Raw genomic sequence first — 12,093 nt, 5'->3', positions numbered from 1 at the left:
GAAGACTCAAATCAGTAGAATTAGAAATGAAAAAGGAGAAGTAACAACTGACACTGCAGAAATACAAAAGATCATGAGAGATTACTACAAGCAACTCTATGCCAATAAAATGGAAAACCGGGAAGAAATGGACAAATTCTTAGAAATGCACAACCTGCCAAGACTGAATCACGAAGAAATAGAAAATATGAACAGACTAATCACAAGCACTGAAATTGAAAGTGTGATTAAAAATCTTCCAACAAACAAAAGCCCAGGACCAGATGGCTTCACAGGTGAATTCTATCAAACATTTAGAGAAGAGCTAACACCTATCTTTCTCAAACTCTTCCAAAATATAGCAGAGGGAGGAACACTCCCAAACTCATTCTACGAGGCCACCATCACTCTGATATCAAAACCAGACAAGGATGTCACAAAGAAAGAACACTACAGGCCAGTATCACTGATGAACATAGATGCAAAAATCCTCAACAAAATACAAGCAAACAGAATCCAACAGCACATTAAAAGGATCATACACCATGATCAAGTGGGGTTTATTCCAGGAATGCAAGGATTCTTCAATATATGCAAATCAATTAACACGATACACCATATTAACAAACTGAAGGAAAAAAAACCATATGATCATCTCAATAGATGCAGAGAAAGCTTTCGACAAAATTCAATACCCATTTATGATAAAAACCTTGCAGAAAGTAGGCATAGAGGGAACTTTCCTCAACATAATAAAGGCCATATATGACAAACCCACAGACAACATCATCCTCAATGGTGAAAAACTGAAAGCATTTCCACTAAGATCAGGAACAAGACAAGGTTGCCCACTCTCACCACTATTATTCAACATAGTTTTGGAAGTTTTAGCCACAGCAATCAGAGAAGAAAAGGAAATAAAAGGAATCCAAACTGGAAAAGAAGAAGTAAAGCTGTCACTGTTTGCAGATGACATGATACTATACATAGAGAATCCTAAAGATGCTACCAGAAAACTACTAGAGCTAATCAATGAATTTGGTAAAGTAGCAGGATGCAAAATTAATGCACAGAAATGTCTCACATTCCTATACACTAATGATGAAAAATCTGAAAGTGAAATCAAGAAAACACTCCCATTTACCACTGCAACAAAAAGAATAAAATATCTAGGAATAAACCTACCTAAGGAGACAAAAGAGCTGTATGCAGAAAACTATAAGACACTGATGAAAGAAATTAAAGATGATCCCAACAGATGGAGAGATATACCATGTTCTTGAATTGGAAGAAGCAACATTGTGAAAATGACTCTACTATCCAAAGCAATCTACAGATTTAGTGCAATCCCTATCAAACTACCACTGGCATTTTTCACAGAACTAAAACAAAAAATTTCACAATTTGTATGGAAACACAAAAGACCCCGAATAGCCAAAGCAATCTTGAGAAAGAAAAACGGAGCTGGAGGAATCAGGCTCCCTGACTTCAGACTATACTACAAAGCTACAGTAATCAAGACAGTATGGTACTGGCACAAAAACAGAAAAATCGATTAATGGAACAGGATAGAAAGCCCAGAGATAAACTCATGCACATATGGTCACCTTATCTTTCATAAAGGAGGCAGGAATGTACAGTGGAGAAAGGACAGCCTCTTCAATAAGTGGTGCTGGGAAAACTGGACAGGTACATGTAAAAGTATGAGATTAGATCACTCCCTAACACCATACACAAAAATAAGCTCAAAATGGATTAAAGACCTAAATGTAAGGCCAGAAACTATCAAACTCTTAGAGGAAAACATAGGCAGAACACTCGATGACAGAAATCACAGCAAGATCCTTTTTGACCCACCTCCTAGAGGAATGGAAATAAAACCAAAAATAAACAAATGGGACCTAATAAAACTTAAAAGGTTTTGCACAGCAAAGGAAACCATAAAAAAGACCAAAAGACTACCCTCAGAATGGGGGAAAATATTTGCAAATGAAGCAACTGACAAAGGATTAATCTCCAAAATTTGTAAGCAGTTCATGCAGCTCAATAACAAAAAAACAAACAACCCAATCCAAAAATGGGCAGAAGACCTAAATAGACATTTCTCCAAAGTATATATACAGACTGCCAACAAACACATGAAAGAATGCTCAACATTTATAGAAATGCAAATCAAAACTACAATGAGATATCATCTCACACCAGTCAGAATGGCCATCATCAAAAAATCTAGAAACAATAAATGCTGGAGAGGGTGTGGAGAAAAGGGAACACTCTTGCACTGCTGATGGGAATGTCAATTGGTACAGCCACTATGGAGAACAGTATGGAGGTTCCTTTAAAAACTACAAGTAGAACTACCATATGACCCAGCAATCCCACTACTGGGTCTATACCCTGAGAAAACCATAATTCAAAAAGAGTCATATACCAAAATGTTCATTGCAGCTCTATTTACAATAGCCTGGAGATGGAAACTACTTAAGTGTCCATCATTGGATGAATGGATAAAGAAGATGTGGCACATATATACAATGGAATATTACTCAGCCATAAAAAGAAACGAAATTGAGCTATTTGTAATGAGGTGGATGGACCCAGAGTCTGTCATACAGAGTGAAGTAAGTCAGAAAGAGAAAGACAAATACCGTATCCTAACATATATATATGGAATTTAAGAAAAAAAAAATGTCATGAAGAACCTAGGGGTAGGACAGGAATAAAGACACAGACCTACTAGAGAATGGACTTGAGGATATGGGGAGGGGGAACGGTAAGCTGTGACAAAGCGAGAGAGTTGCATGGACATATATACACTACCAAACATAAAATAGATAGGTAGTGGGAAGCAGCCGCATAGCACAGGGATATCAGCTCGGTGCTTTGTGACCACCTAGAGTGGAGGGATAGGGAAGGTGGGAGGGAGGGAGAGGCAAGAGGGAAGAGATATGGGAACATATGTATATGTATAACTGATTCACTTTGTTATAAAGCAGAAACTAACACACCATTGTAAAGCAATTATACTCCAGTAAAGATGTAAAAGAAAAAAGAAAAAGATTTGTCCTAAACTAAAATAATGGAAAATGTTTTGGATTTCGTTTGTTCAAATTTAAATTAGTGCTTGATTTTTTTTTTTCAGTATAGAAGATACAAGGCTTACGGACTGATATTTAAATGAGCCTAGATCTCAGGAACTTAACTAAATGTGATACTGTAAAGTAAGCAACTATTTATATGAGGGTATAAATTGAATTTAGAAAGTCTAAAAGGGAAGATACTGCTGGTCAGTTTCCCTTACAAAAACTAGAACAACCTTAATAGTAATAACATATATTATTTCAAGTTGTTAACAATATGGGCTTATACACCCATGACAAAAGTCACCATGGGGTAAAATCTGGTAATTAACAAACAATATTAAACAGGCCTAGATGGTAATTTCAGGTGGAGGAGACAAAGCAATACCAACCTCTGGTCAAACAGAGTAAATTATAGTAACAGGAAATGGCATTCACTTTGTCAGGCAATTCCAATTTACCTTAATTTAGGGAAATGTGTCAAGGAATTTTAAGTGATGAGCTAACTGAGATCTTAATTATTAGAAAGATAGCTTTGCTAATAGTACAGTTCTCTCTCCTGTAGTTAATATGTTGGATTGATTGTTGGTACCATACTGTACTGACTTTAAGTAACAAGGATATGGTAGCTTTAAGACCTGACCATCAATCAGAGTTGTGTTGCCAAGGAATACCTGAATCCGTCCTTAAAAATACTACATTGCACCTTGTTAACATGTCTAGTACCACCAGGAAAATAATTTTGTTGTTGTCCTTGGCTTGTCCCCTATATCGCCATGACCTCCATATCTCTCTCTCTCTCTCTCTCTCTCTCTCTCCTTGTGTGTGTGTGTGTGTGTGTGAGTGTGTGTGTGTAGCCTTGTTTTCTAGATCCTGTGATTCTTTTTTTTTTTCTTTTTGGCTGCCATGGTACTCCCAGATCAATGAACTTCCTATAAGGTAGCCTATTTCCATCTCAACAGGCTTTGCTCCTTCAATAACAGCTTTAAGGATGAAGATTTGGTCTATAGAGTCAGATCAACCTCGATCAGAATCAAAGCCTTGCTACTCATATTGTGTAAGCTTTTGAACCTATTGGAGCCTCAATTTCTAACCTGTAAGTAACAATGCTAACCTCACAGAATTGTTGAGAGAATTAAGGGTCCACACAATTATAAACTAGATAGTATAATGCCTGGAACAGAGAAACTCAATGAATGTCACTGTCCTTTAGATCTTGTCCATTCCTAGATTTGCCAAACATCATTCTTGGTCTAACTGAAAAATCCCTGTTAGATCTTACCTAGCTGTTAATTCAACTGCCCAAGCCACCAAGCATCAGAATGAAACTTGTTAGTGATGGTAAATTCAGACTCAGAATATATGTACAGTTCTACCAGGACAATTCTAAGATTAGTATGGATGTGCTCAGCAGTTATTTTTTTTTAATACCTTTCTACTTTTAAGTAAAATTAAAAGAGCATTTTGCTCAAATACAGTTCAGTGGATAATAGGCATAATTTTATTTTACTCATGTTCACATAGAATAGTAGTGTACTGGGTTAGCCAAAAAGTTCCTTCGGTTTTTAAATAAAAATAAAAGACATTTTTCATTTTCACCAAGAATGTTATTGAAGAACGTATTCACCATTTTGTTCCACTACCTTCTGCCATTTTTCTTCATAATTCCATCTTCCCAAAACTTTTAAAATGAGTTTATTTATTTATTTGTTTATTTATTTATTTATTTGCGGTACGTGGGCCTCTCACTGTTGTGGTCTCTCCCGTTGCTGAGCACAGGCTCCGGGCGCGCAGGCTCAGCAGCCATGGCTCATGGGCCCAGCTGCTCCGCGGCATGTGGGATCCTCCCGGACCGGGGCACGAACCCGTGTCCCCTGCATCGGCAGGCGGACTCTCAACCACTGTGCCACCAGGGAACCCCTCCCAAAACTTTATCTTTTTGAGCAAAGAACTGTTCCAGGTGCCTTTTACAGTCTTCCAGGGAGTTGAATTTTTTTCCCTTAAGAGAATTTGTAAAGACTGAAATAAATGGAAATCTGAAGGGTCAATGTCTGGTGAATATGGCAGATGAATCAGAACTTCCCAGCCAAGCTGTAACAGTTTTTGCCTGGTCATCAAAGAAACATGCGGTCTTGCGTTATCCTGCTGAAAGATTATGCATTTTCTGTTGACTAATTCCGGACACTTTTCGTCAAGTGCTGCTTTCAGTTGGTCTAATTGGGAGCGGTACTTGTTGGAATTAATCGTTTGGTTTTCTGGAAGGAGCTCATAATAAGGGCTCCCTTCCAATCCCACCATATATCACCTTCTTTGGATGAAGACCAGCGTTTGGTGTGGTTGGTGGTGGTTCATTTCACTTGCCCCACAATCTCTTCCATTCCACATTATTGTACAGTATCCACTTTTCATCATCTGTCACAATTTGTTTTAAGAATGGAAGTTTTCGTTAGTTTCAGTAGAGAATCGCATGCAGAAATACGGTCTAGAAGGTTTTTTTTCGCTAACTTATGTGGAACACAAACATCAAAGCGATTAACATAACCAAGCTGGTGCAAATGATTTTTAACGCTTGATTTGGGTATTTTGAGTATGTCGGCTATCTCCTGCGTGGTATAACATTGACTGTTCTCAACTAATGTCTCAATTTGATTGCTATCATCTTCAACTGGTCTACCTGACCATGGAGCATTGTCCACGAGCAATCTCCAGCACAAAACTTCACAAACCACTTTTGACACGTTTGATCAGTCACAGCACCATACACTGCACTAATCTTTTTTTTGCATTTCAGTTGTGTTTTTACCTTTCTTGAAATAATAAAGCATAATATGCTGAAAATGTTGTTTTCCTTCCATCTTCAATATTAAATGGCTACACAAAAATTCACCAATTTTGATAAGTTTTTTTTTAATGCATGGTAATTTGACAGCTGTCACAATACAATCTAACAAAATGGTTTCAAATGAAGTGAAAGACAACTAAGGGCTACTAGAGCCATCTTACAGAAGAAAATGAACAAATTTTTTTGGCCAACCCAAGTTTCCATAGGGACAATGCTCTGGAAAACTGATAGGCTGTTAGGAGGCTTCAGAATACGCATTCAAATAGTGAAGAAGCCAACATACAAAATCTGCCCCTCCAAATTAAAAGTTAAGAGATCTTGTCAGTCCTCCAGAGATCACCAACTTACAAATGACTAAACTCAGGAGAGAAAGAAAATATTAACATAATTTATTGCATAAATATCACCATAATTTATGACAATTCATTATTACCTTCTAGTGAAGAATACAACTGACAAAAGAGCTAGACCTGCAAGTCCTTGAAGCTGGGAACTTCTTTCTGCTATATGAAAACTTATTATGATCTGAAAGCTATTGTTGAACTTGGGGTAGTACAGAATTAACTATTCTGTAAGATTCCAGTGTTAAATGGCAACAGGTTAAGAAAGCCTCTTGCACCCATCTTTATCACAGGGAAATATCAGCTTCCAGGATCTGACTGGCCAAATTTATTGGCTTGGACTCCCTCTTCCCATAATACCACTTAGATTAGCATTAAACATATTTGCATCTCCAACTTTCCCTTGTCTATGAATTCATGTGAACCAACTCCTCCTTTCTGAATGCCATGAACTTTCCTCATATATGTTAACATCTCTGATTAGTTTACAGCCTATGCTATCTACCTGGAAGCCATCCAGCTTTTCAAGATACATTTGCTCAATACTATTATTATCCATTACATATTGACTTAGAGTTTAATTCTCAACAGCTTATTTTCATGTTCTTAGGGGAGAACCTCAGGAACCCTCATTTATAGACTACAGTTTGATGATGTCTCTACATTAACAATATGGGGATTTATTACTATTAACTAGAAGCTTTGTTCACTGTATTTCAGAAGGCATCCTTAGTAAGACATAGGAACAGCAGAAATTTGCTTTACATTTTATTACCTCTGCCCAACAACCTCAATCTCCAAACATGAGAAGATATTTGACCTCTACTATTAGTCATTGGTCTTTAAAAGATTTTTGTTTTCTTTTATGACATTCTTCACTCCATGAATGCCAATTTGTGCAAATGAAGGTATAAGACTTAGAACAAAAAGGTGCCAACAAGATGAGTCACACTCTAAGTTAACAGGTCATATCAAAACATGGGGAAAGGCTGTATGTGAATAATTACCATGAGACAAAGAAGTTTGTGGGGAAAAAAAGTCAAAGTCAACTCAATATTAAATTGTTGACTTAAATTGGACATTAAATTTCTCATATAAAGATCCTTCTGACAGATTGGAAGAAATGTTGGAAAATACATTTGTTTCAGTAGAAATGTTTGTGCAGGTCTAGAATTGCAGATTAGCAACAGAATAGCTTACAAATTTAGATAGAAGAAAGACTAATGTTCTTTTAGAAAGTAAGCTTCCCAAATGTAGGGGCCATGATAAATAATTTGGTGGAGGGGGTGCATAAAATGAGAAAAACATGCTTAAGCTTTGTTTCGTAGGTACAGGCTATTCAGTTCCTGGGCCAGTGTTGTGCATAGAGACAAGTGCTAATCTAAGCTTTTAAAATTAATTTAGATTTAAAAGAAATTATCCTATACTTTCCTAGAATGTGACCCTCTTTGTGTTATTTAATATATGTTACCTATTTAAATGATGGAGAATGTATTTCCAAGGTGGTGAGGAATGAAGAGGAGGTGTAAAGCTGTCTTACACATAGTACTGTGTCTGATTTAGTACCATAAATTTTAGTTTCTCTGGAGAAGGTTGAATCCAAGTGACTGTACAAGAAACAGGACACAACACACAATTGCTGACCTCTAGGATCTTGCCTTTTATGCAGTATTCAAAAGAATATGCATTAAATATAGTTCCTTTTACTTTTCACAAAAGGCATAGTTGGGCCTGCACCAAAACGGAACCATTGCTTCAGTATCATATTAATATTGTTAGTAGTCTAAAAGATCACATTGTATCTGTAAAAAAGAAAATCAGTATTAAAGTTATCCTCTTCACTACTCTGTGTAAAGACTGCAATGATTTTTCTTTTAGAATCCCAAATCTAGAGAAAGACTAAAGTCTATAATGAGTAGCAAACAAAACTGATTTATTATGTATGGATAGTGTTAGGTGTGGGTGTGTGATGGGAATTCTACAGTCTTAAAAAGAAATTAAATTCAGAGTGTTTTTGAGAAATTGATTTCTTGTTATGAGGAGAAATGCTTTATCAATACTCACCTGCCACCATCCATTCTCATGTCCAAGGGGCCATCCTTCCGAAGGGAAAAACCTCTTTCAGGGGCATCAAGTTGCATGGAGGAACACCCAAGATCCAAAAGAACCCCATCTAAAGTCCCTGGTTGCACTCCAGCTTTCATTAGTAAGGCTTCTGCCTGGCTGAACTGGCCCAGGATGGCTCGGATCTGTTTACTGGGGATAAACCCAGGAGATGGAAAAAACACTTATGTCATATTAAAGTCTTTCTTAAGGTCTAGGATCAATGAAAGGGAGCACATTCTATTACTAGCTTATTTAACCAATATATGTTTACTAAGTGCCAACCACATGCTTTGTACTATATAAGGACATACAGATATGGAAACTCTATATCTTTGGTTTCAACATCAGAGGTGGTTTGACATAATTTTTTTGCGGTACGCGGGCCTGTCACTGTTGTGGCCTCTCCCGTTGCGGAGCATAGGCTCCGGACGCGCAGGCTCAGCGGCCATGGCTCACGGGCCCAGCCGCTGCGCGGCATGTGGGATCTTCCCGGACCGGGGCACGAACCCGCCTCCCCTGCATCGGCAGGCGGACTCTCAACCACTGCGCCACCAGGGAAGCCCGGTTTGACATAATTTTATTCTTGCTAATAAACACAATTTATTTTATACTTTGTGAAGGTATATAAGTTTATGAATTAGAAAAATTTCCTGGTCAGACCCGTCCTTTTATTTATTTTTTTCTAAAAAAAAAATTCATATATCTCTGGGCTGGGAAAAGAAACATATGCCACTCTATCAAAAGAATAAACACCTGTGCACTGTTGATGGGAGTGTAAACTGGTATAGCCACTATGGAAAACAGTATAGAGGTTCTTCAAAAAATTAAAAATAGAACTACCATATCATCTAGGAATTCCACTTCTGGGAATATATCCAAAAGAAATAAAAACACTATGTTGAAGCAGTATCAGCACACTCATGTTCATAACAGCATTATTTACAACAGTCAAGACATGAAAACAACCTAAGTGTCTGTCAGTGGATGAATGCATAAAGAACTTAAGATGTGTATATATATATTATTCAGCCATAAAAAAGAGGAAAATCTTGCCATTTGTGACAACATGGATGGACCCTGAGGGCATTATGCTAAGTCAGACAGAGAAAGACAAATACTGTATGATCTCATTTATATGTGAAATCTTGAGATTGAAAGAGAGAGAGAGAGAGAGGGAGAGGGAGAGAGAGGGGGAGAGAGAGAGAGAGCAAGAGAGAGAGAGAGAGAAAACCATGCTCGTAAAAAAAAAGATGAGATTTGTGGTTACCAGAGGTGGGGGATGAGGTGTGGGGGATGAGGTAAGGGGCATTGAATGAAGGTGGTCAAAAGGTACAAACTTCCAGACAAATAAGACAAATAAGTACTAGGGGTGTAATGTACAACACGATGACTATAGTTAACACTACTGTGTGGTATTTATGAAAGTTGTTAAGAGAATAAATCCTAAGAGCTCTCATCACAAGGAAAATAATCCCTTTCTCTTTTGTGTTTATATGAGATGATGGCTGTTAACTAAACATTGCTGTAATCATTTCATAATATATGTAAGTCAAATCATTATGCTGGACACAAACTTGTACAGTGTTATATGTCAATTATTATCTCAATAAAACTGGAAAAAAATTTAACTTCTAACTAGTAAACCAATTTAAATATTTTTTTTCTTTCTGTTTTATTACTTATTATATGTCAAACATCTTCAAGCCAACCATTTTAGCTTTCTCCATATTCTTCACATAATTCAGGATAGGGGTGCTGTGCAGCTGCACACTTGAAGAATGAAACTATGCCTAAAATAAACGCCTTCTCACAGAAGCAATGTTTTAGCTCTCAGCAGGGATTCCGAAGTGAATGGAGCATTCAGAATTAACAGACAGGCAAGGAGTTGGGATCACCTTACAGCTATATTAATTCTCCTTCCTACACAAACTGAGATGCTGCCTTCAGGGTTCTTCAGAAGCCCTAGGGCAACTGGCATGCATTTTGGAAGGGGAATGAGAAGAGAAAAATTGGGCAACACTCTAAGACCTCATTCCCTCCATCTACAGGTGTATGGAGTGAGGGTGGATTTCAACAGTGTTGGGGAATTCATATCTATGATATTTACTTATATGTTATGTTGTTTAAGGAGAATTTCACAGCTCATTGGTAATTTTTTCTCAAATTCCAATGGTGAAAGTGATTTTCAGATTCACTCACCAAATATTCACTAAATACCTGCTATGTGTCAGGCATTATGCTATTCTAAGGTATAAACAGATTAATAAATCATGGCTTTCTGAGCTTTGAGCTGAGAGAAAGGTATATAAATAAACTGTTTGCAAAACAATCTCATGGGTGTTAATAGTAGAGAGACAGACAAATTGCTATGTCTGTATTTGGAAAATATGAAATGAATATTAATACTAGCATTGAAAACAGAAACAGTAGAATCTTGGGATTGGAAGGCAACTCACAAATCATTTGTTCCAATTATTCAATTGACGTTTGAATCTTTTCCCTTTCCACCATCACTGCTGGGGGGCAGGGTGGGGAGGAGACTCATTGTTTTAATCATATCTCATTCACCCCATTGGTGAGGAAGGGATTCCCATTCTAAAATTATGGAAATGGTCAAGTGAACACACAGCACCCGACACTGGACAGATGAGATTGACAGGAGTTTATTAATCACATCCACTCACAGCCCAGGGGAGGAGGACACCAAATGCCATGCATGGCTACATGGGTGCTGCACTCAGGAACAGAGTGGACCGACAGGCTGTGAGAAGCAGATTCTATGGTATCAATAGGGTAGGGTGCCGCATGCCCAAGAAAGGATGTGTTGGCTTGTTTGAATAATTCCACGGGCTGGCAGGGAACTGAAACCTGCTACTCAGGGATAAGCAGGTATTATGCCTGATCCTTTTGATAAGGAGTGTTGTTTGGCTAGGAACCTTCTCTGTGGAAGCACAGTGGGAAAGAAAAGTTGTGGTTAGGCCATTTAAGATTCTTCCAGCTTTCCCTAAATGTCAAGAACACATAATACTGGGCTTAAATTTTAGGCCTTACCTCACAGTCATTTAGCCCGTGTTTGAACATTCCCAGTAAATAAAAACTCACTATTGGTTTTTGGTTTTTTAAATTTTTTTTTAGTCAGCTGTTTTTTAGTGAAGTTGCTGGCTGTTTCCTCACTATTTCTATAACTTTTGTTCCAGGTATCAGTCCGTGGAAAACAATTAAAAACCCATGGCAGCCTGTTACATATCTATTGTTAGTTATTGTAAGCGATACTTGTTGGCTACCTCTTAGTTGTCAGTCTCTTTTTTCCAACAGGACGTCAAAATTTCAGCCTTGTATCTTGGGAGAGAATGATCATATCCACGATTGTTTATGTCAACTTGGCTTGGCAAAAGTACCCAGTTATTTAATCAAACAATGATGTAGGTATTGCTGTGAAGGTTTTTTTAGATGTGGTTACCATTACAGTCAGTTCCCTGTAAGTAAAGGATATTACCTTCCATAATGTGGGTGTGTGTCATCTGATCAGATGAAAGGCCTTAAGTGCAAAAAATGAGGTTCCCCAGAGGAAAAGGAAATTCAATCTCAAGACTATAGTATCATCTCCTATCATAGTTTCCAGTCTGCTGGCTTGCCCTACCATTTCAGACTTGCCAGTCCCCACAATGTGAGCCAATTCCTTGAGATAAATCTCTCTCTCTCTCTCTCTCTCTCTCTCTCTCTCTCTCTCTCTCTCTCTCTCTCT

General features: G+C 37.7%; 1 protein-coding gene across 7 annotated transcripts in view; it reads right to left on the bottom strand.

Annotated features, from left to right (window-relative positions):
- METTL15 (methyltransferase like 15) overlaps positions 1-12,093 on the bottom strand; it is a 376,873-nt gene that overhangs the window by 225,707 nt on the left and 139,073 nt on the right. For 6 of the 7 annotated variants that reach the window (XM_029207585.1, XM_029207579.1, XM_029207583.1 and 3 more), the window contains exon 4: positions 8,307-8,498. The exons of the other annotated variant lie outside the window; for it this stretch is intronic. In XM_029207585.1, the coding sequence (XP_029063418.1) occupies positions 8,307-8,498 (192 nt within the window). The remainder of the gene's footprint in view (positions 1-8,306; positions 8,499-12,093) is intronic. 7 annotated transcript variants of the gene reach the window in all.

This window comes from Monodon monoceros, unplaced genomic scaffold, assembly GCF_005190385.1.
Source record: "Monodon monoceros isolate NGI ecotype Baffin Bay Population unplaced genomic scaffold, NGI_Narwhal_1 Super_Scaffold_7, whole genome shotgun sequence".
Classification (NCBI taxonomy): Eukaryota; Metazoa; Chordata; class Mammalia; order Artiodactyla; family Monodontidae; genus Monodon; species Monodon monoceros.
Note: the sequence above shows the minus strand (reverse complement) of the source record. Positions and strands in the feature narration are given on the sequence as shown.